Source organism: Babylonia areolata, chromosome 23, assembly GCF_041734735.1.
Source record: "Babylonia areolata isolate BAREFJ2019XMU chromosome 23, ASM4173473v1, whole genome shotgun sequence".
Classification (NCBI taxonomy): domain Eukaryota; kingdom Metazoa; phylum Mollusca; class Gastropoda; order Neogastropoda; family Buccinidae; genus Babylonia; species Babylonia areolata.
The window spans coordinates 25,248,130-25,273,386 of NC_134898.1; the positions used below are offsets into that span (position 1 = coordinate 25,248,130).

The 25,257-nt window shown below is 40.9% G+C and overlaps 1 protein-coding gene across 2 annotated transcripts; it reads left to right on the forward strand.

Moving 5' to 3' along the window:
• The first annotated feature begins 307 nt into the window (after window positions 1-307).
• Window positions 308-23,512, forward strand: LOC143297776 (SR-related and CTD-associated factor 4-like). 2 transcript variants are annotated; one of them, XM_076610253.1, is made up of 17 exons: window positions 308-461; window positions 1,922-2,050; window positions 3,519-3,680; window positions 7,829-7,946; window positions 8,662-8,915; window positions 9,521-10,003; window positions 10,483-10,658; window positions 11,275-11,437; window positions 11,946-12,058; window positions 13,280-13,357; window positions 15,237-15,328; window positions 15,873-15,973; window positions 16,384-16,491; window positions 16,839-17,004; window positions 17,662-17,766; window positions 19,250-19,488; window positions 19,891-23,512. In XM_076610253.1, the coding sequence occupies exons 1-17, from the start codon at window positions 432-434 to the stop codon at window positions 21,079-21,081; spliced, it is 3,708 nt and encodes a 1,235-aa protein (XP_076466368.1). In that variant the 5' UTR covers window positions 308-431; the 3' UTR covers window positions 21,082-23,512. The 2 variants fall into 2 exon arrangements, with proteins under 2 accessions (XP_076466368.1, XP_076466370.1); XM_076610255.1 differs by having other exon boundaries at window positions 9,578-10,003.
• Window positions 23,513-25,257: the final 1,745 nt, after the last annotated feature.

A 25,257-nucleotide genomic window follows, 5' to 3' on the forward strand; every position in this document is an offset into this window, starting at 1 on the left:
CGTCTTTCTGAAGTCAGATATCTGAAACTGAAGTGATTGCCCTTCACTACTCAAGCGAGGATGGCGTGGTATCGTGTGAATGATACTGTTTACTAGTGTCTACTGTTACAACTGCAAAGAATGGCTTTCTTTAATTTTTTTTTTTTTTTTTTTTTAAATAATGCTAACAAAATCGTTTGTGTTTCGCTACCTTTCTGACGAGTGTACAATTTTACAAAACCACCAAAAGGCCGATAAATGTTAACTAATTTTGGATTGGTCCAGTTAGCAAAAAACAGCCAATGAGAAAAGATGTGTTATATCTTATGGCGACATTATGGACTGAATTCCGACCGCCATTTTGGTCACCACGCCAAACCGATGGGAACGCGATTTGGGTTCATGTTATGTTGCTTTGGCACTTGTTGTTAACATAATTTCGGAATTCAAACATGGACGCTGTCAGAGCATTCAACAATGAGGTATGTAATTTGTGGTCAAAGATTATTACTGCTGAGCGTTGCACATATTACGTTGTCCAATACCCAAGAGTGTCACGAGGAAGAAGTTTATCAATCATTGTCATTCGAATTCGTGAATCTGAATCTCTCTCTCTCTCTCACACACACACACACACACACAGAGAGAGAAAGAGAGAGAATTAGAAATCAGACTTACGATGTCAGATACTTACGCTGTATTTATTTAAATGACAGTTACTAATAAGTCTACCATCCGTGTATGATGAATAAACACCAGTGCAGGAAATGTATGATTACAATCTTATTCAGTATCTTTTGATACAGATCGAGATTGTACAGCCTTGGCATGTCGGTCCACGTGGTTCACTGTTTGTAGGCGGACGCGTGTAAATTGTACACAAACAAATGCCAGACAGTAAAAATCCCATGTATTTGTCATGTTTATTTTTAAGCTTAATCAAGAACTGTATTGGTAAAATGGAAAAGAAACTAGAATTAGTAGAAAGCTATTCAGTTTTAATGAGGTGAGACACTGATTGATTGAATGTTACTTGTGGTTCATTCACTTTGTAAGTTTGTTCTCACACTTCTCACTGTCACTGATTGAAAAGGCTGTAAGTGTAATAAGATTTTACATACAGCAGTTGATACTTTGGGATTGATGAGCAGTGGTCTGATTGAGTTCTGTTTATATAACTTTATATATAAACATGTTTACCTGAAACTTTGTTGTAAATGCAGGCATTTTTTTCCAAAATAAAAAGCAAAAAAGAAACAAATGTGGGTTTACTGTAACACTAACAGTAAGTTGAATATCAAGGATTAAAGGAAAAATAAAGGAAGATACTAAGTAGTTTTAGTTTTGGGGGCTTTCTTGTTCAGTGGAAGTAGTTGTAGCACCTTTCAACAGGATCAGAGATCAATACCTACTTTCTTATCTTTGGGTGTATTTATGACGGGTGCTTTTGCAGTATCCACATTTCCCCCCCTCAAGATGGAATGAGAAGTTTTGACAACAAAGATGGGTGTTCACTCAAGTCACACAGAGGGGTAGAGAGGAAGAAATGTGGGTATACCATAGCCAGTGTTTTTGGATTTTCTGTTTTAAATCAAATGAACAAACAAACAACATAAAGAAATAAATAAAAAGTTGGGGTCAGCATGGAAAAATAGGTCAAACTCTTACAACAATATTGGCTCCACTGTGTCAGCTTTGTGACACTGATGATTTATGAAAGAAAGATACATATAAATAATTTGAATTTAAGCAATATTAGTACTAGTAGTAGAAATGTGTCCACAGTCCTGCCCATATTTGCACTGTCAGACCTCTTTCTTTTACAACTGCCCACGCTAGTGCTGACTTGTTAGTGGTCAAGAACAGATTGTTTGCTGTTTTTGTTTCATTTATTTCAAATTATTACTTTATTTTCATTATAATTGCATATATATTGTTTCAGCTGTCGTCTCTCTATGAGACAAAACCTCCGGTGTCAAGGGCCAAGATGGGAGCTGTCACTAGAGCAGCAATCAAGGCCATCAAATTCTACAAACATGTGGTTCAGAGTGTGGAGAAATTTGTACTAAAGGTAAAGCTGCCAGGATGTGTATTGAGAAACTTGCTCATGAAATACTATAACTATTAGTATTATTGTTAGTTATTGTTGTTGTTTTTTATGTTAATGTTTTACACAAACCTAGCATGGGCCTGATCAGTACATTGGGTTAATGTGAAGATCATGTATCTTCCCTTTTGAAGTGGTTTAGCATACATATATATGTGTATGGTCTCCAGACCACACTTGTGGTGTCCCCAGGACACCTAGAAACTCAAACTTATCCGCCTGATCACATATAAGTTGCAGCTTAAGTGCAGGTTTTTATTTTCATGCAAGAGCATTGTTTTTTGTTGTTGTTGTTGTTTTATCTTTAGTATGATAAGTGTTGGATTCTTACAGCAAAAACACAAAAAACCCCACTTCGTTTTTAAAGTATTCACTACATTCATATATGATGTAACAGTGAAAGTTGGAAAGTATATACCATGTACTGGTGGTGTCCCCAGGACACCTAGAAACTCAGACTTATAGGCTTGATCACATATAAGTTGCAGCTTAAGTGCAGGTTTTTATTTTCATGCAAGAGCATTGTTTTTTGTTGTTGTTGTTTTTTGTTTTTTTTATCTTTAGTATGATAAGTGTTGGATTCTTACAGCAAAAAACACTTAGTTTTTAAAGTATTCACTACATTCATATATGATGTAACAGTGAAAGTTGGAAAGTATATACCATGTACTGGTTGAATGGTAACAATAGTGATACAGGGGAAAGGCGCATGACATTGTTGAACATATTTTAAAATTGTAGATATTTTGTGTCAAGATTCATGTAGGCCATTGATATACAAAATATACAGACTGTGAGTGTTACAATTGTACCGGCTTAAAATCATTCCACCCCACAGCTACATGCCTTCTACAACTCCCCTGGACCAGCACCACATGAGACCACTGCAGAAAAAAAAAACCCGGGTAGTTCGCTTTTATGGCAAAAATCGATGGAGAGTTATTGATTTAATCAGTTGAACAAAGCTTCGTTTTCATGCTTCCGGAATCCATAAACGGTTCAGTTTAGAATGCCAGCTGTAACAAACAAGAATAAACGAAATAGTATAGTGTGTTAGTACAAGAATACTTGTACCTGGTCCACAGGGGAAGTAATCATGATGAGTTAACTCTTACCTGAAGTAGAATGAGTTAACTAGTAGTTTAAAATCGTACAACTTGTAACTTGGGAAATACAAGGAAAGTAGAGAACTTTGTACAAAATTTTCTTTACATTAAAAAAAAAGGATGATAACACTTTTTTTTTTTCTTTTTTTTTTATACACGCAACAGCCTGCTTTCACCTTGTGGTTTTATATGATATATATTACTTTGAAAAAAGTAATGATTATGTAATCATCTACTACAGTAATATCTGGCATGCGTTATGTGTAAGTATTTGTGCACGAGTTTTCGTTTTTGCTTACTTTTATTTTCATGTGTGTGTGTTACAGTGCAAGCCAGAATACAAAATTCCCGGCCTTTATGTGATCGACTCGGTGGTGAGACAGTCACGGCATCAGTTTGGAGGAGATAAAGATGTGTTTGGGCCAAGATTCACCAAAAACATTGTCACAACTTTTCAGAGTCTGCTGAAGTGCTCTTCAGATGACAGGGTGAGATAAGGGTTTAAACTTGTTCTTGATTGGTAGAATGCATGCTTTGTGGATTAATCAGGGTAGGAAGGCGGATGCATTTGTGATGAAGGGAATATATTGAGGGGGAAAATCTGAGATACATCAATTAACCAGTGAGTGCTGAGGATGTCACTTGGTAAAACTTAACAGTGAATAGACTTTTTTTTTTGCTTTTGGGGGGGGGGGGGGGGGGGGCTCATGTATTTTTTTGCTTGTTTGGTTTTGGATTTTTTATGGTTAGGATTGATTCCTAAAAATGTTCAGTCATCAGGCATGAGATTTTTCCGACTATATTAGGATTTCCAACTGAAAATTGGTTCCAGAGGCCATTTTTGAGACCCGCGTAAATCCGTTGAGAAAATCGAGGGGGGGGGGGGGGGTTCCAACCAATAAAGGTTGCACGAATGTTGTCTGACCGATCGACAAGACAGACCCACAGCATTTGCTAAAATGCCCCATGTTTGGATAAGTGAATCAAATGAGAATAAGTGTTCCATTGCTCCTCTGTCATTGTTCAGCATATCTGTATTCAGTCAGGATTACAAAACTTTCGCTTGCAGACTTCACGACTTGCAAATATACCTGATTTCGTCGTTCGTCGTACTGTCAATGACTTTGGCATTGAGCCAAGACACTGACCACAATGTTAGTTGAGAATCCTTGACTGCTGAAAGTGATATAACCAGTCACAGACCCACCCCCTCCTCCCTCCAGTCATTCCACTTCCCCCTTTCTTTCCTCAGCCAACACACATGCCTGTCAGTGGAACAGAGACTACAGCTGAAGAGACCAGGTGGTCAGTTATATATTGGTACAGTGCAAACTTGTGTGCTGAAAACATTTTCCTTGAAAACACCACACACACACACACACACACACACACACACACACACACACACACACACACACACACAAGAAAGGCCCCCCAAACCTCTTAAAAGTAACTAATTTCGTTTTTGGTCATGGGGCTTTGCCACCCTGAACCCTCGCCAATTTTCAGAGGAAACTCCTGGACAATTCCCCAGCCTCATACACACACGCACGCACACATACACACCCACTCATTCACTCACCCACTCACTCACACAAAGAGTTTAACACACATAGTGTTGTATTTAAAGCAGTGCACATACATGCGCATACACAAACTAACTCTTTCCTCCCATGTCCCGCCCGACCCCCGTTCTCAATCTCTTTGTCTGTCTGTCTGTCTCTCTTTCTGACATACAGTACAGAGAGTTGCATTGAAAACACACGCTGACACACACACACACACACACACACACACACACGAGACAAGATTTTGAAAATCATGTCACCAAGGCTGACGTTTACAGGTTTGAAAGCAAAAACACTTCAGTTTAGGAAGAATTGGACTGATTTTTTGTCTTCCGTGGGTTGGAATACCTCAGCAGCATTGGTGGCCCGCAAGTGCAGAATTTATGGTTTGAAATTGAGAAAAACCTTCAGCTTTAGGGGGCTTTGCCCCCAGACCCCCACCAGGGGCATTGCCCCATGGACCCCCACTGGGGGCATTCTGCAGCCCCCAGGTCCCCACTTTTCAGACTCAATCACAATTTCCCAATCTCATGCCTGGTCATTCTTGTGACAGCAGTAAAAGTAACTTTTGGTGTCATATACTGTACCATGTCAAACTGATGCAAACTAGGCCTATGGTTTGCTCTGTTTGGCCAAATTTCGCGCGGCTAACAGTGAAAAGACCCTTAGCTACTGTCTCCTATTTCTGTTTTCAGCCTACATTATTTATGCTAATTACTGAATGAGGACTGGCTGTCGGTAAAAGCAGGGTTGTGAGAGCTACACTGAAACACATAAATGTGCTATTCTGTTTTGGGAGTGGGGGGAAGGGGGGGTTGTCAGTTGGGTATGACTGCTGCAAAAAACAAACAAACAAAAAAAAAAGTCCCAGGGACCATTATTGAGATCTGTGCAAATCCGTAGGGAAAAGAGGGGAGGTCTGAAAGTTAGGTTTGATGTTTCCGACAACAGCTGTTGCGACGCTACTGCTGATGTAGTTGATGATTAAATTGGCAAAAAAAACCCACCCCAAAACCACCCTCATCTCTTTGTTGTTTTGAAGAAATCTAACATGATTTGGATATTTTAAAAACAAAGCAAAAAAACACTTGTGTCTTCAGGAGTGTACTGATGTTTCCATGGCCTGATGTGCTGATTGTTTTTCATACTAAGCCTATAAATAACAGGGACACACACACACACACACACACACACACACACACACACACACACACACACACACATGCAACCTCTGTCCCTGTATTGCCACTCAGGCAATTTGTCACTGAAAAAAGTTAACCCCTAGGCTGCCTATATGACAAGATAACTCGTCAGTGCAAGCGTGTACACTTCACAGCCACAATGACGAGATAACTAGTCATCAAAATATTCTGACTATTCCCTGGATCGCATTGAGCTCGTTGACAAAAATACTGGTACTGGTAGCTTTAGCTTGGGGAATCTTTCTAGATTCTATTCATAGCTAGGAACCCCACTACGTCACGAGGCAGTCCTTTATTTGAACGTTTTAGTTGGGTTACTGCCGCAGTGTTTGCCTGTTTTCTCTCCTCGCTTGTTCAGCATAATGTCAGACACCATGCTCAAGACATATGATCGCGGTGCACTAAATCAACCAAGATTGCTTTCTTTAGCTGATGGTCAGAAAGAATTGAAACGTATATTCAAAGAAGACAGTGATGAACTTTTATTGGATTATTTGATAGAAAATAAGGGGAGCCATGAAGAGACTGGCCAAGATACCACTATCAGTGAGTGATGCCGGCTGTACAGCTGTAGCAGACGACAGAAAGTGACCGAATTATTAGCAGGACACACTGAGCAATATTCTTGGCACTCAGCCAACGTGGTCTGATGAGATCTGGATAAAGTTACCGTATGGGAGGGGTGAAGAGGAGGGGGTGGAGACGGAGGGGGTGTGGCCTCACATCCATATCACTTGGAGCAGTCACAGTGCATTGTGTATCTGTCTTTTTTTCTTTTCTTTTTTTATTGTGGTTGTTCTAGTATGATAATGATTTGTATGTATAGGTATCATCCATTTGTCGAGAAAATATGATATTTTAGTGCAAATTACCTGACTAATGTTTGTAATGAACAATTTGAAAATGTGACACAAAACAAAACACTGATTACAAAACAACAGCATGTCACTGAAAATTGGAAAACATCATGTGTTCTGTATTCTTTATTCATTTATCTCTCAGAAAATATATACTTTTATGGGTCTTTCTCCAATATCAAAGAGCACAGAATTTTTTGAAAATATATACCCGTTTTTTGTGTGTGAAAAAACCCTGGCAAATATATTTCACTTTAACCCTTTCGCTGCCAGGAAAATAAGATTTAAATGAAATCTATTTGCTAGGGGTTTTTTCACAAAAAACGGGCAAAAAATGATGTGCTCTTTGTTATTGGAGAAAGACCCATAAAAGTATAAATTTTCTAAAACGTCTTTGGACTCGGAGTATGTCTGCACCAGTAATACCACGCTGTAGTTGCGTATACCTTTCGAAAGAAAATTTTTAAAAAAGCTTCTCTTTAATATCCATAATTACTATTGTATTTATTACCAATTTTGAGAGTTTACAGTCAAGCGAAAATCGTTTTTACGCTTGATATTTGCAGTATGCGGTTTTGCAAGCCGAACTGATATTCACCGGAAAGAAGAGGTTCAGACAAACGCAGCTGTACTTAAAATAGCTCAATTAGATCAAATGGGACAGGCAAGTCGGGCAAAGAAAAGAAAGAAGCAAAAACCAGCTGACGCGATCTGTGTCCGAGCAGTCAGCCACAGCATGCAAGAAGCCTTTCGACTTCTCCCGATTTTTACTCTTTTATTTAACAAAGATAAAATACAGATGAAAAACAAAACACCATTGGAAAGAGGAGAAAGTGAACTTATTTCCATATAAAACATGTCTTTATATCATAATCAAGTTACAGGCTTGGGTAAAATCAACGTTTTTTAGTCTTAGCTTCAGTTTAACAAGCGAGGCTGCCGGTACCTACTTTTAGATCTGGTTAGTCTGGTGCTGGTGGTGGAAACAGACTGGTTTTCTGTGTTGCAGAGTCGTGTGATCCGGGTGCTTAACCTGTGGCAGAAGAACACTGTGTTCCCAATTGAAGTTATCCAGGCATTGCTGGACATGGCTTCAGATCCTGGCAGTGCCGAGTCTGTGGCAGCAGGTCAGGGCTGCTTTATTTTTATTTTATTTTATTATTTTATTTTGTTTTTTTCTCAGATACATTAAGGGAGTGGGTGGGTGCGGTGGTAAAGCAAAACATGTTTTAGGAAACATTCTGCACCCCCACCTCTACCCCCATTTTGATTGATAACTAGTCTTAAAGAAAAAGTATACCCCCATTTTGTTCCTGTGCTAGATGATAGAAGATTTTTAAAATGTGTTTTTATGTAATAAATCAGCTTCTGACTATAAGTGTGGTTACCAATGAAGTTATATGCTTGAAGCTGTCAGAAACGTCCTGTAGTAAAGTGAAAGATTTTTGTTTTCCTGTACCAGGGTGCTTCGTTACATGTAGTTATTTTCTTGGTTGATAACAACAACCTTTTACATTATTGGTGAATTGTTTTCTGATGTGGATGATAGATGACAGATGAGGTCAGGCATTGCCAGAAAGGAGGCTGGGAGGAGGGCAAAGGGGTGTGAGGTCAGGGGGGTTGGATAAGGGCAACACAACTTTTAAGTATGTTGAACTCACCAGGGACTACCTTGTTTGTACATGAAGAATCACTTTATTGTCAACTGTCAGATGTGGGAATCCTATATTTAGGCTGTCTCAGCAGTTGGACAAATGCTTGTCCGCTTTTCTATGAGATGCAGTTTCCAGTCCTTTGTGGCAGTTAAGTGACAGGTGTGTGGATGCATGTTTGTCACTGCAGCCCAGCGTGTGGCGGATGGTGTGGTGCTGGCACACCAGCGCAGCCATGGCAAAGCCTCCGCTGGAGGGGCAGCCCCCAGCAGTGGTTCCGCCCCCAGTTCCGGCAGCATTGCTTCTGTCCCACCTCCTGTTGTCACCCCTCCGGCCAATGGTGGCACAGCTCCAGCTCCCAGTGGTGGCCCAGAGGAAAGTCTGATGGCCCAGCAGAGTGACATTGTCAACACAGTTACCAAGCTCTTGCAGCAGACTGGAGAGGTTAGTTCTGTCTTTGTTTTGTGTTTGTTTTTTCTTTCTTTTCCTTTCTTTTTTCATCATTATCTATTTTTTATGTAACTTGTTTCCGTATGAATGTTCTTATTGTCCCTTTACCATAATTTGTTTTATTTAATTTTGAGGAATGTTCTGTTTTCTAAGTAGATTATCCATCTGACTTGTTTTTTTTGGAATCTGATGTTACCACCTTTTTGTTTGTTTCATCTTAGCATAATTGTACAAGGATTAATGATCTATATATCTTCTTTCACATCAGTTTGTTAAGTTTGATCTAAAAGAATGTCTGTTTATGTTGTATTTACTGAAGAAATGATCTTATTTAACTCATTTTCCTTCCGGTCTTGGATGCCTGTTGACACAGACAAGTTTATAAACATTTACGCATGTGAATGATACAGTGTGAAGGGCTAAGAAATAGAGATATAATGTCGGGAATACTGATTATAGGGGGTTGGCACCTCATAATCTACAGGAAAACAGTGATGTCTTTGGGGCAGGGTGCCCAGCTGGCAGTGGTTGGCCTATTTCAGGGCAGCCTGGTAACAGGAAGAAAAGATGATGAGTTGCTTGTGGTTGCTGTATTCCAGAAGAGCTTGCTTGCATCAGAGACGGCTGTGAAGCTGGATCTGCTGGGTCCATTTCAGGGCAACCTGATGACCTCTGGGCAGGACGTGCAGCTCCAGCAGCTTCAGTTGCTGCAGCAGCAGCTGATGATGCACACAGAGCTCATGTCCCACAAGCCCCAGCAGACCACGCCAGTCATTGACAACAACCTGCTGGCTCAGATCAAGCTACTGACGGACCAGCTGCTGTCCAAGACAGACACCTCAGGGGCCACTGCAGGGCTTCCTCCTCCACCCCCACCACCACTCCCTGCCATGGCTCAGTCCCTTCCAGTTCCAGAAGTGCCCCTGGGTGTGGGCTTTGTGCCTGCTGGGGAGCCCCGAGACACTGCCAGCCTTCCTCACACTGCCATGGGACCTGAGAGAAGAGACAGTCACAACACGTCTGCACCTCCTGCAGCACCAACCACAGATGTGTCCAAGTCCTCTGAACCAGGTTTTAATAAGGTTGGTGGATGCTGATGTGGCGAAGTGGTTAGTGTAGCAGACCTACAGTTAGGAGGGCATAGATCCAAACCCCATTAGATGTGGGATTTTTCAGCGTGTGGCTGGCTTCTACCCATAGTTTTGTGTGCTGTGGGCTGAAATAGGAAGACGGGATCACATAGATGAGGGTCATCTATCTGCTTAGATGTGTTGCTTATATTTTCTGATCAACATAGTAGATGTCCACATTTCTCTGGCCCAGTTGATGCCAAGATAAATTAGCTAAGGAGAGTTTAGTACAGCCTTGTTATATAGTTTTAAACCCATCGTCATTGGATGTTAACTTTCCGTGATCAGACTCATTATCTGTTGTAAAAATTCTAAGTTGGAGATAGAACTAAGTTGGAGATCACTGCAACAGACTAGGCAGGGTATAAGTTTCTTGCTTGTGTCGTAAGTTTGAGGCTAGCGAGTCACAGGATATGGTTTTGTGTCCTCAGAAACTGTTAGAATTTGACTATGGGGACAGTGATGATGATGAGATGGATCAGAATCCGAGTGAAGCAGGTGTCCATCATCAACATCATCACCACCACCACCACCCACATCATCAGCATCACCATCAGCAGCAGCAGCAGCAACATCCGCCACCACAGCAGCAGCAGCAGCTACCAGGGTAAGATTACTTTTTTTTTCTTCTTTTTTTGTATCACAGTTGAAATACGTTCACTCACTTGCAGACACCATATGTACACACATTTTTAAAATGTTTTATCTGTAAATTTATCTGGTGTATGATGAAAAATCATTAGTGTTGTAAACCGTAAATGTGTTCAAATCACATCTCAAGACCTGACAAGTATATGCCTGTCCACCCTGTCAAATGCTGCAGGAATGTGAATGATGAGGGGGGAATGAGTACATTGCATATGCATTTGCATGCAATTAGTACAACAACAATAACACACAACATTCATTTGCACAAGGTTAACAGTCAGTACATGTCAGCAATATAACCTGTAATTGTTGTTACATATATAATAACCGGTCAAACATAAGCATGCCTATCCGTGTATCCACCCTCACACATAGATCCACAAACATGCATGTGTCCATTCCATGCATGTGTGTCAAAGCTTCCCCTGCCATGCCCATTAAAACACAACAAACATATTAAGGCACATAAGTTGAATTGATAAGATTCCGTCTGTGTGCTATGTATGTTTTTACCATGTGGAAGAACATTGAATTAAGAATCAGTCAGTTAAAGAACATTTATGTCGAATATCCAGGGATGTGCACAAGCTACTGAATGACCCGACCATGATGCAGCATATTCACAATGTATCCTCACTCAAGTCTGACCAGTTGCGACCAGACCTGCCAGACTCAGAGGCTCTGCGCAAACAACATCTGGAGCAACAACAGGAGCAGTTCAACAAGGAGATTGAACAGGTGTGAAAAGGGGCAGGGCGTTTGCTGTTCTTTCTGCATTTTTTGTGCTTTTTTTTGTTGTTGTGTTTTTGTGACAATTAAAATTGATATGTGATTTAAAAAATATTTTTTGCCTTTAATGTGAGTTGCAATTATCCATGCTACAGACTTACTGATTTCATTTCTAAAAGAGGTAAAAGTACAAAGAGAAGTGTTGGCTAACTCATTAATTATGTGTGTTTTTTTTCTTGGATGGGGAGGGTTTTGGGGTGTGTGTGTGTATGACTTTGATGTAAATGACCTTGTGATTTATGTGAAAAGGCTGCATATGTTTGGTTAGTTTATTTGGTGAATGTCTGTGATGGGGATTATGGGGTTGGTTTTTTGTTGGTACTGTGGCTTTGGCCAGGACCAGGATGTCATTGTTGTGAATGTCTCTAATGGTTTGTGTGAACAGAGTCAGTACTGTGGCTTTGGCCAGGACTAGGATGTCATTGTGGTGAATGTCTGTTATGGTTTGTGTGAACAGAGTCAGTACTTTGGCCAAGACCAGGATGTCATTGTGGTGGAGGAGCAGGATGACAGGGACAGAGACTATGACCGTGACCGTCGACGATCCAGACACTCCAGGGACAGATCTCGGTGAGTGGTGACTGGGGGAGGTGCACATAGCCTGTGAAAAGAAGTGTTCAGTCTGTCAGTCTTAAACTAACACAAATCTCTATGTCTGTGTCCCTTCATGGCCTGTTTTCTAGACAGCTGGTTTGAATTCTGCTTTCTTTTTCTTGCCTGTGTCCAGTTTACATCAGAGCTTTCAGTATTTGTAGATTCATTGGATCTGTCATTGGAAAATGTCTTCATGCTTCCTCATTGAAGCAGGCCCTGCAACTTAGCTCTTAGTGCCTCATTTCTGGACTTAGAGTATGTTCCTGCATGCTTACGTAGCTGTCATAGCCTGAATGGAGTTGTCCATGTGTTCCTGCTCAGTAACATCTGAACAACTTTACCACTGAGACAGAACAGTTCAGATTGTTTTTGTTAATGCAGAAATCACATATGAAAAATGAATTCTGAAAACCTACAACCACAAGCACTGGACTCCAATCCTTGAATAAATTAACCCCTCAAGTACACCCACAGCATGACCTCGATTATCGAAATCGGGAACATGAAGGCACATTACTGAGTGCCAGGAAAAAGAAAATGCAAACTGACATAGAGGAGTGGGCTGACAAGGGAACAGAAGCCCCAAATGTAAACAGTTCTTTGATTCTTAGAGGCCACTCATAAGCTCATTCACTGATCATGCAGTTTGTCTGGTTCCTACTAGGATCAGTTTGAAAATCCTGGACTATTATCTCGTCCTGTTACCAAATAAACCAACTTGTGTCATCATGCTGGATGACCTGGATGCAGATATGTGACATAAATCACAGGAGATGCACCTGTGCTAAACTATGGTGACATACACCTGCACTGTGACACTGAACACAACAAAAAAGAGTGAGTTAGAATGTGAGAAAATATGCATGCACAAACACGCACAGGCAAAAGGGATGACAACTATTATTAGTTGTTCATATTGGAACAAGCTTGAAGCACTAAACTGACTGGGCAGCTGTGTGGGATCTCCTATGGCAGGTGGCCTAATAGTAGTTGGGTAGTTCACTGTTGGCTGTTGAGAAAAGAAAGTAGAAGTGTGTGTGAGCTGCAATAAGTGCTTTGTGAGAAACACCATTGACATATGTAGATGATGAGATGGCTTACAAGTTCCTTCACTTACAAAGCAGTAGGACTATGAAGGATGTGTTCATGAAAATGTTGTGTACATGGTGAATTCATGTAAAATGTGCTGTATTTCAGGTCTCCAAAACGCAGGAGGCACTCCCGCTCACGATCTCGAGAAAGACGCAGGTCAAGAGACAGGCACAGGCGATCTCGGTATGGAATGCTTGCTTTGTTTGATTTCTACAGTATTGGTGTGTTGGGTGTTTTCAGGGGATTTTGGTGAAGGAAGGGCTTGAGCAGAAGAGATAGGTCTTCTGATTATGGGATGAACAAAGAGAAGAGAGTTGTCAAATGTTGGGATGTGTGGTCATCAGTCACCACGCATTTTATCCTGCCTTCTGAAGAAAATGTCCAGTTGCCATTATTGGCAGCACATGACAGAATGAGCCTGGGTATAGCTACACACACTGCTTACACATGTGGCATGATAGAATGAGTATCTGTTTAGCTGTATACAGAGCTTGCATGTGGCATGGTAGAATGAGTCTTTGAATAGCTGTATACATAGCTTTCACCTGTGGCATGATGGAACGAGTTGTGGCATAGCTGTATACAGAGCTTACTCATGTGGTGTGACAGAAGGGGTCTTGGCAAGGCTGTATACAGAGTTTACACAAGTGGCATGACAGAATGGGTCTGTGGGTATAGCTATACAGAGAGCTTGCATAAGTGACATGACAGAATTAACATTGATATTGCAAAACAGAGATTATATAAGTGATATAGATCCTTTAACTCTGGGGAACCAAATACTGAACCAGAGGGAAGGAATTGGCTGTTGGGATAAAGAAGTGTTTTCAACTTGTACATTTGTAGTTTCTGACATTGAAGTTGTTTCTGATACAGTTTTATCTGCCTGTATGTTTATCTGTTCTAATTCTGAAGCTGTTTGTGACAAAGTTTTATTTAACCCCTAGGCTGTCTGCATGACGAGATAACTCGTCATGGAAAGCATGTATGCTTCGCTGCCACAATGACGAGATAACTCGTCATCGAAATATTCAGACTTTTCCCTGGTTTGCATTCACTTTGTTGACAAAAATAGTGGTAGCTTTAGCCTGGGGAATCTCTCTAGATTCTATTCTTAGCTAGAAACCCCATCTACATCATGAAGCAGTCCTTTATTTGAACGTTTTGGTTGGGTCACTGTCCAAGTGTTTGCCTGACTTCTCTCCTCGCTCGCTCAACAAAATGTTGGACTGACGCCGTGCTCAAGACATGCAATCATGACGAACTAAATCAACCAAGATTTTTTTCTTTAGCTGATGCTCAGAAAGAATTGAAGCGTAAATCCGAAGGAGAAGATAGTGATGAACATTTATAGGACGATCTGATAGAAAATAAAGGGAGCAATCAAGAGAGTGGCTAAGATGCGACTGTCAGTGAGTGATGCCAGCTGTACAGATGTTAGCAGTCGACAGAACATGACCGAATTAGCAGCAGAGTGATATTCTTGGCACACAGCCAACGCGATCTGATGAGAACTGAATCAAGTGACCGTGTGAGAGGGGTGAGGAGGAGGGGGATGGAGACTGAGGGGGCGTGGCCTCACATCCATCTTATCACTTGGAGAAGTCACAGTGTATTGTGTATCTATCTCTTAAAAATATATATATATTGTGGTCTTTCTAGTATGATTTTGTGTTTGCAGATATCCATTTGTCCAGAAAATACGATGTTTTTGTGCAAATTACCTGACTAATGTTTGTAATGAACAAGTTGAAAATGTGACAAAAAACAAAACACTGATTTCAAAACAACAGCATGTCACTAAAAATATAAAAATGGGAAATCAGCATGTGTTTTGTATTCTTTATTCATTTACCTTTCAGAAAATATATACTTTTATGGGTCTTTCTCCAATAACAAAGAGCACAGAATTTTTGGAAAATTTATACCCTGTTTTTTGTGAAAAAAACCTGGCAAATAGATTTCAGTTAAATTTTATTTTCCTGGCAGCGAAAGGGTTAATCTGTCTGCCTTTTTTGAAGTTCTGTTTCAGTTCTTGAATCTGATTTCTTTCTACTTGCAGGTCGAGAGATTATGACCGGGAAAGACAGCGAGAGAAAGATAGAGAGCGAAAGAAGAAGGGATTGCCTCCAACAAAGGAAAAATATATAAGCTGTAAGTTCATGCTGAAAAATTATTGTGAAGTTGACTCTGAAGGATATCTGTCTTTATTTTAGATATTTGATTAAATTTGTATGATCAGACTTGCCATTTGTAGCAGCTACAAGAAATATGCTGTTGTTTCAGAGCTGTGGATGCTTTCAGATTTCTACAGGAAATGTCTTTATTAAGTTCTTGTAGTGTATGTATTTTTACGAGGTCTTATGACATTGGTTGATCTTGCAGAAGGCATTGAGGATATTTTTGTAAAGTGAAAAAAAAAATCCATTGTTTTTGATTCGGTAGTTTTAAAGTAAATTAAAGTTGTGTTAAGACAGGTAGACAACTTTTATAAATGATGGCAGGGTTTGCACCTGATGAAGCAGAATCAAAGTACACAACATTGAATTTGCCCAGTGTTTACATGGAAAGAAAGAACTGGTCAGCATAACAGTGTTTAGACTCCGAAAGACATTTTTTTGTATATCTGTGTGTGTATTGATTTATGTTCTATAATAGATAATAATTGATTGACTGATTTTGAAATTTCTGTTTTCAGTGTGTTCCACAACCTTATGGTTTGGGCACTTGGCCAAATACACAACAGAAGATGAATTGCGGACAGAAATTGAAAATTACGGAACCGTTGAAAGTATAAAAGTAAGTTTTGTTTTAATGGATCTGACACATAGTCCTGTTGTGTTGATTAAAAATCTTTATATGACTGCTTTGGATGTTGTTATAGCTCAGTGTAAGTCCAGTTAGAAGATAGGTGAGTTCAGTTGTGTTTGTCTCTTGTAGAGAAACCGACTGTGTTTGCCAGCGTATAGATGTGTGTGTGTTTGTGTATTGTCTGTTTCCTAACTTTTTACTGACACAGTAATATATGATTTTAATATATTTAATTGCTGAGATGTGTTTGTAAAGATGTATGCTGCAGGTTCATCACAGTCTTTCATTGTAAGAGATTGCAGATGACTAGATTAAATAGGTAATTGGTGGTGGTGATGATGTTGACACAGAAAGGACCTCATTACTAAGTGGATTGATCAGTGTGTGTGTGTTACCAGATGGTGCCTCCTCGTGGCTGTGCGTTTGTGAACATGACATGGCGCAAGGAAGCTGCCAAAGCTCTGGACAGGATGAAAGGCCTGAAGCTGAACTCCAGTGCTCTGAGGGTAAGACTTCAGGTTGTGCTGTACTGTGATCTAGACAGATGGGGGGTGTTTGTAACTAGCAAGGACTGTTGTGTACTTGGGGGGGTGGGGGGGGGTGCTTACATGAGGAGATTTGTCACTCTCACACACACACACACACACACACACACACACACACACCCCCCAAAAAAAAGGTAAAGTTTTTTTTGTTGTGGTTTTCTTACAGATTCCTTTCTTATTCCTCTTCACAACTTCATTGTTGTTACTATGCTGGTTAGCATCTCTGATGAATGATTAGACAGAAGGCCAGAAAGAACAAGCAAGCAGATGCACACATGAACAGAATGGGTGTGGTTGTTACCTTGCAGGTGGCGTGGGCCCCCAACATGGGTGTGAAGGAATCCCCCTTCAAAGACCAGTGGGACGTGGAGCTGGGGGTGACCTACATTCCCTGGGACAGGCTGCCAGCGGACCTGACCCCGCTGCTGGACGGAGCCATGGTGGATGAGGATTCTTTACCAGAGCACCTGAAAGGTAGGGTCAGCACTCACCCACAGGGCTGTGTATTGCTTGGGATGTGAAATGAGGGGCTGTCTCGGTGCCTCATTCACTTGTTTCAGCAGGGACATTCAGCTCACAAAATAAGACGGGGTGATTTTTTTTTTTCCTGATGTTGAGAAGCGTAAACATTGGGCAGTGTGTTCATATATATAGTTTTTTTGTTCGTTGTTTTTAAAAAATACGATTGTGAGCTTTTTTTGTGTGGTAAGGCGTCTGTCTAGGGATTAGTGCTCAGGATGAAATCTCACAGTTGGCAGTATTTTCTTTCCCTCCACTAGACCTTGAGTGGTCGTCTGGATGCTAGATATTCCAGTGAGTTGATAAACTGAGGTCCCATATATGGCATGTACTAAGCACATATAAAAGAACATGTTGCAGCAAAAGGGTTGTTGTCCCTGGCAAAATTCTTTAGAAAAATCCACTTTGAAAGGAAAACAAGTACGCATACACTGATGCAGGTTAAAAGAAAAAGTGGCACTGTACTGTGACATGTCCTTGGGGAGAACAGTTTGGATGTCACACAGAAATATGTTGTGACAAAAGTAATACAGTGCAATACAATATAATACACTACATGTATTTGGGAGAGTGATGCAGTTCTGAATGACTTTGTCTGCTTTGTGTGAACAGGAACAATAGTGGAAGGTCCCCAACAAGACAGAGATGAGAGGGGTTCAAACAGCTATGGTGTGGCTTCCAACAGCCAGGGAGGCCCCTTTGGGGGTCAGAACCAGTGTAAGTGTTTGTAGCAGTTAGCACTTAGTTTCCATCTGTGGGTTTGCTTTTTCATAGAAAAATATCTGTGTTGTGGTAATCCCTGCAGTTCCACCAAAAGTTTTCTCACTTGGTTAAAACCAGGGGTGAGAGTGAATTGAATGGTCAGAATACTGAATGTTTCATTTGGGCTCCAGATGAAAGAGTTTATGAACTTTATAAAGCTTATAATACCTGTGTGAACTCTGACATTTTTTTCTCTTCAAAATTAATCCATTCAACCCAGCAGTTAATATCTTCTGCAGGCATCTCTGTGATATTGATATGGAAAAACTCCAAAAATATACTGAAATTGATTGGTTTTTCTTTGAAATTATTTGTGTGGACACAGCCGGATATTCTGTAGAAGATAGTTCCTTTTGCTTGTGATTTATTTACATGTAGGAATGTGGGAACAGTTTTAACTCACTGAGCACTGCTCTGGCATCACAGTCCATATCATTAAAATCAGGAGTCAAGATGGCTGCCGGAAAAAGAGGGTGCTAGTCAGGGATGCAAAGGGGAGGTAACCTACTTTGGGAGGTTATCGGCTGTACCTACTTTCAGCCACCGGAGTAGGCGGAGGAGGTGGTGGAGGAATAGAGTTGACCGGAGGGAGTGGAGGCAGTGGAGGAAGTGGAGGGTTCGACTTGGAGACAGAGCCAGACAGGGCCCAGAGTGTCCGCCGATCGATTGTGATCGTGGCTTAATCTTAGTTCGATCGCCCAATCGAGCCAAGTAATCTTGTGGCCTGTTGTGAATCATGATCGGACACAAAAAGACGGTGACAAAGAATCGATAGACAGGCAGAAATTACGAAAAAAAAATTTTAACCGTATGCAGAGCACAGGAGCAGGAGTCAGTGGTTGCCAGAAAGAGGGCGCTAGTCAGGGATGCAGTGGGGAGGTAACCTACTACGGGAGGTTATCGGCCGTAGCTACTTTCATTTTCTCCGCATAGGTGGATAGTAGTTTGCACAGGACAGGAATCAGACCCCTGCCGGAGTCTGCACTAGTGGGTCACGGTAAGAAAGTTACTTAAAATGTAATTTTAGGAAGAAAATTTCCTTTCATGTTCCTACACATGTATTAAACTGCAGAGAAAAGGAAATAATTTCTGCAGTATTTCTGGATGTGTCCACACAAAATTTGGAGGAAAAACAGTATACTTTCTGCATTTGTTTCCACATAAATATGGAACAGAATCCTGTCGTGGTTGTAAACACCACGGGGTTAAATGGAACAATGAAACAAATTTTGATGCCTTTGTACAAGGTTCAGTAAGTAAAGCAGCAGAGTGTAGAAACATTTTATTTTCATGCAACATAATAATCCTGTTTGATGCTTATCTAGATATGAAAGAAACCATCCCTTACATCTTTTTTGCGGTACATGTCTTTTTCTATCACCCACGGTTTCATTACCACAGTCACATCTGTGCTCATGCCTTGTCGATATTGTTTCAGCCATTCCCTCCTCCCAGCACCTGTCGATGATTCCACCACCGATGATGATCCCTCCCCCGGTGTCTCTGCCCCCGCCGGGGATGCCACTACCACCCCACAATGCGGGCCAGCTGCCTCTTCCGGGCCAGATCCCTCTGCCAGGTGGGAACAACCCCCCGCAAGGACTGCCCCCCAGCCTGCTGCCCCCACCCACTGGGCCTGTGTCCACCCCAATATCACTGCCCATCGTTCGCCCACCAGTGAGAGTTGGCTTGATTTTTTTTTTTTTTTTTTTTTTTTTTTTTTTTTTTTAATGTTTTCAGAAAGTATATTGTGGAGTGTTATTGTTGTGGCTTTTTTAACTTTTTTTCAGAAAGTAATTCATGATTTTTTTGATTTTTTTTTTTTTTTCAGAAAGCGAATCATTGAGTGTTTAACTTGTTTTCAGAAAGTATACCAAGGATTGTTATTGTGCAACATTCAGGAAGACTGAATCTAGCAGTAATCATACATGTATCCAGTGTTGGTTTTAGGAGTTTAACATGCAGAGGTTTGGTTTTTGTTTTGTTAAAAAAAATAAATAAATAAATTAAAAAAGAGAGATTGATAGGCTGTTGTAAGATTCTGTTGCTGGGCAATGACTTTGTGTTGTTGATCTTCAGGTGGCCTCAGTGGTAGCCCCTCTGGCAGGCATGGATGGGGCCCTCAGCAGACCCCCAGGTTTGTCTCTCAACTCCAGCTCCCCTCTTATGCTGCCCGGCCAGCAGCCGGCGATCCTTGCCCGCCCAGGGTTCCCCCCAGGCCCTCCCTTTGGGCCCCCGCCCAACCTGCCACCAGGGATGCCAGGCTTGCACTCGTTTCCCCAAGAAGAAAGCAAGGAGTGGCCCAGTGATGGTGGTCTGGAGGAAGAGATGGCCCTAGATGAGGAAGAGGAGGGCAGCGTTCAGGGCCCCCTGCTAGGCCCACCCCCCATGGTGAGGATGGGTATGCCTGGTGGTCAGCCCCTGCTAGGCCCTGGACTCTTGCCATCAGGGGAGGGTCCCGACAGGTTGCTGCCTCCCCACATGCCCCCGGGCTTGATGGGCATGCCTCGCGGACTGCCCCCTTTGCCGCTAGCCAACCGCTTTGGAAGTCCTGCTATGAGGGGCATGGGTCCTGGAGGTAGTCCAGTTCGCTTTGTCTTGGGACAAAGGCCAAACCTGGTTCGTCCAGGGGGACCTTTCCGCTTGGACAACCCTCGTCAGCAGCATGGAGACAGACAGTCCAGTCCACCCAGAGGCAGCTTACTAAGAGACGGACTGGGGTCAGCGTCTTCAGATTCTGGTCATGGCCCTCGGGGTCCCGGCGACAGCCTGCAAGCTAATATGGACGCTAGTCCTAATGTACCAGTGAATGGGCGGTTCCCATCAGGACCTGGAGGTCCCAACTTCAGAGAGCCGCCCCCTAACTTCAGTGCTGGTGCAGCCAACAGCAAGCCCTTGGCTGGCTCCCATGATGATGATGACAAGAGTCCCATTTATGGAGAGGGAGGAGACAGCAGCCCGGAGTATGGGGATGATTTTGATGACGCTGAAAACAGTGCATTGGCAGCTCAAGATGGGAATTTGTGTGATGGGGACTCTCACAGTCATCCTAAAAGTACCCCAAATAGGAGCAATCAGGAGACAGGTGTAAGCTCTGGTCAGACCAGGTCGGGACGTGTCAGTCGATGGAGCGACAATAATGATAAAAATCTTGTGCTCCAAGGCAGACTAGCAGGCACCAATGGCCTTTCATCAGACACGAATATGGACACAAAATCTGTGCCCACACATGTTAATCAGCCAGTGTCCGAAGGAGTTTCAGAAGGATAAGTTGGAGACAGTCCTCAAGAAAAACTGGAAAAGTCAGTTGTGTGATAAAAGATGAGTGTTTTATGCAAAAAATGTGTGAATCTGAAAAAAGCATGACTGGATATTGATTTTTCAGTAATCAAGTTATGGAACAGACTTTGTGGTGTGAAAAAATTCATGTTCAATCACAGTATTCCACACATTTGTCTTGTTTGGGGTTTTTTGGTTGGTTTGGTTTCTTTATCCCCACGTATTTAATATGTTTACTTATCGGCATCCCTGTGGAGTAAGTTGGTTGTTACCATTCTCCAGATTGAAAATAAATTGTGAGATTTTCAGGCAAATACGTTATAAAACATTCACCGTCATGTGAATCTTCAATATTGCATATAGTTTAATGTGTGCACATGAATTCACACAAACTACAGACTTATAATAAGCCTGTGCATTGAAGAACAGTTGTGTACTGCTGCCATAGCCATATATTTTGTTGCCCTCAATCAACTCACAGCTTACAATAAATAATTGTGAAAACAGTGTTGATTGTCTAAAGCTGGTTTCAGCAACACTCCGTTTTCTTTGTGGATAACAGGGGAAATTGGTTCAAATGTAGGTAGCATGTGCATGTCCATTGCCATGTTTCATCAGTGTTTCCTCAACTCAGTATGTGCATGAGTCAGAGTGTGAAAGTTAATTTAGTTTGGTGAACATTGTGTCCATCACAGGTATTTGGAACGCTACGGAATCAGGTGGGTATTCATTGTTATTGAATGTAAGACAATCTTTAAGTAATTAACAAAGATTTTTATCAGAAGAAATACGGAAGGTGACAACTGGACTGATTAAAAATCTGCTGCATAAGGCAGTCACATCTTGGGCATCGATAAGTTTGACATGTACAGTTAAAAGTGATACTCTGTTCATCTCTGCTCCTGCAGTTCTGGTCTCCAAAAGTTTATTATTTATTTTTAAAAATTTTTTATAAAGAAGTGCACAAGATTAATCAGTTTGATGTTAACTGTATTAATAAATTATCAATTCTTTACGTTTGATCTTGTCTTTCTTGTTAGAAAAGTTATTTAGGGAATGGGTGTGCTTAACAAGTAAGTACAATAGGTGCTGAAACCAGTTTGGCTGCTGCCTTCCTGAGTCATTTTGCACTCATGGCCCAACTTTGTGTTATTTACATAAGAACATTGGTTGCCAGATGGCATGTGAATGGATAACTTTTTTCAGACTTACCTCATGGATGGAGAACTTGTTTCAGACTTACCTCCCAAACATTCATGGTTAAATATTTGCTGCAGATAATAGCCAGAATCAAGCACAGATTAGAACCCTTTAGATGCTAGTCCTGTCTCTCTTATACAGCATCTCTCACAGGCTACATTATATTAAAGAGGACCACCATTTATTGATTTAGAGTAAATGAAGCTACAGGGGCTGTTTAAAAGTTTCTGGCTGAAGTTACAGAATGTACCAGTTTCACAACAGGGATTATTGGGGGGATGTGTTCACTAGTGTCTGTCATGGTATTTCTCTTTGTATTGCAAAAGAGAATCATGATTTTAGTTATTGCTTCAAGCTGAGAGTGGCGTTTCTGGTACAACTTAGGAATTAATAACTGGATCTAGAAACTCTAGTTTTCTCTGACTTAATTGGCAAATGGACCAGCTTTGAGATAAGATCAGCCACATTGTGTGCAGGTTTATAATGACAGTGTTCTCAACTGCATAATGTCCAGATCTGTAATTTGCTTTTTTGATCACACTTATGAAATGTACCCACATTTATAATGGTGAGAAATCAGTATTGTGTCTTTTTATCTGTAATGGCAGTCTCGACATCCAAATTGTGTTCAGCTTCATAACGGCAATGTGATCAACCAGATTGTGGGAAGATCTTGTACAGCTGTATCAGCCAAATTGTGTCAATCTGTTCAGCCACATTCAACTTGCCTTCAATAGTTCAAGACCGAATATACTTAGACATCTCTCCAGGATGTTTCAGTTTCCAAGTCCAACTTTTTTTTCTTTTTTTTTTTCTTTTCTTTTCTTTCATTTTTTTTTAACCAAGATATTTGTTGCAAGGTTTTGATTTGTTGAGTGAAAGTCTATATTAGCCAGATAGTAACTCCTCTGAGTATGGACATTTTCCAAAGACTGGCTGGTGTATCCCACACACCAGGGAATGTTCCTTATGTGTCCATGCTGATTGTAGAATGCTAGACTTCAGACATAAACTTGTGTGTTGGTAGGAGCCACCAAGGTTCTACAGGTAAGCTCACTAAGCAGGTTTGCGAGTCATGCGTTTGGTTTTCTCACCTTATTTGTGAATATTGTTGAGTGACATGAACATTTTGCTATAAAAAAAACAAAAACAAAAAAAAAAACCTTTCTTTTTGCACAAGTCTGTCATTTTTTGTTCACACTTTTTTTTTTTTTTTTTTTTTTTTTTTTGCAAAGAATGATATCCAAACATCTCGGAAACAAAAGTATACTCACACACATGGATGAATAGCCCTTGATGAAGGAATGGTATGGTTTTGTTAGATATCTAGTGCTAAAAAACAAATCCACTCAAACATTTCATATTATCAATTGGAATTTTTTTCAAACCAGAAACTAGTGAGGTAAATGAATATATTTTGGACATAAATAAAATGAATGTATGAATTGTGACCACAGAAAAACCTGTCTTTGTATTGTATTCTGATTATGATTTATCTGTGTGCACTCTTCTTGGATGCTGGTTTTGTTCATTTTGCTGTTGTTTTTAAGAACAGTTCTCATATGAAAAGGACAATATCATGGATTCGACTCTTCTGACAGTTTGATTACACATGTTTCACTGTTAGATTTCTTTTAAATTCACTTTCTGCATGCACACAGTTACACGTCACATGTGTTGGGCAAGAAGGAGGAACAGGTATCAAATGACAGTTGCACACAGTTGTCGTATGATAATACCAGGAACACTCCCAAATAGTGAATATGTAGTCCTGTGGATTGTTCAGACCAAGAGGGTGCTTATTGGTCAATACCGGAAATTTCTTTGGATGACCTTGTAGACGGTTGTACACATTGAAATTCAGTCTGGTTACAACAAACATCCGTCTCATTTTGAACATTCTTTCCTATTTATACATGAACAACCAGTTTGGTTATTCAGAAAATAGTGTACCAGTTGATTTATGTGATGTGTACATTCAGATTAAGACCAGCACATGCTCAACACACACATGATTGGATAGACGAATTTTAGATTAAATTGTTTTTCAGGAACTTGTCTGATTTTCATGCTGCTCCCAACTCCAGTGTGGCGCCTTCGCACCAGTGAATTAGAAACAAACATCAACACAGAAATGGATCAATCAACTTTGTGGATGTCAACTTTGTGTGCAGTGCTTGTGTTTTTCTGAGCATCAGACATGTTCCGTTCTCAGCTCTTTCTGTGTATGATCCTTTCTTTAAGAATTTTGGAAATGCATGCAGTCGGCTAAGCACAGCCCTGCCAGTTCACTCTGGTCAGTCAGATAAGAATGGAAAGTTGGGAGAAAGATACCACAAACTTGAAAGGCACAAGTCAGCATGTACTCACCATGTGTGAGTGCACAGTTGTACATTATATACCATTAAGGAGAAAGATACCGCAAATCAGCACTTACCCACAGAGTGAGTGTACAGTTATACATATGTACCAGAAGGGAACAAAATAACATTAACCATAAGTCTGTGTGTATTGACAGTGAGAGGGTAGAGTTGTACATTATGTGCCAGAAGGGAGAAAGATAACACAAGTCAGCATGTGCTCACAGTGTGAGTGTATATAATGTACCAGAAGGGGAAAAATATCACAAATCAGCTTGTACTCGTATGTATGTACATTTGTACATTATATGCCAGAAAGGAGAAAGATACAAGTCAGTACTTAGAATGAGTGTACAGCAGTACATAACATGCTAGAAGGTAGAATGAAGTCTGTATGTACTCACTGTGTGTGAGTGTACAATTGAACCTGTCAGAAGGGAAAAAAGGTACGAGTCAGCATGTTATCATGTGTGCGTACAGTTGACTGTTGTACATTATGTGCCAGTTGGGAGAAAGAAAGCACAAATAAATATGGACTCAACAGTGTAAGTGTACAGTGCCAGAAATAAGAAAGGATACAAGTCAGCATGAACTTGCTGTGTGAGTG

Coding starts and splice junctions, on each gene's coding strand:
- LOC143297776 (XM_076610253.1), top strand. CDS start 432: ATGGACGCTGTCAGAGCATTCAACAATGAG. Junction 3,681..7,828: donor AGTGCTCTTCAGATGACAGG/GTGAGATAAGGG, acceptor TCTGTGTTGCAG/AGTCGTGTGATCCGGGTGCT. Junction 13,358..15,236: donor GACAGGCACAGGCGATCTCG/GTATGGAATGCT, acceptor TTCTACTTGCAG/GTCGAGAGATTATGACCGGG.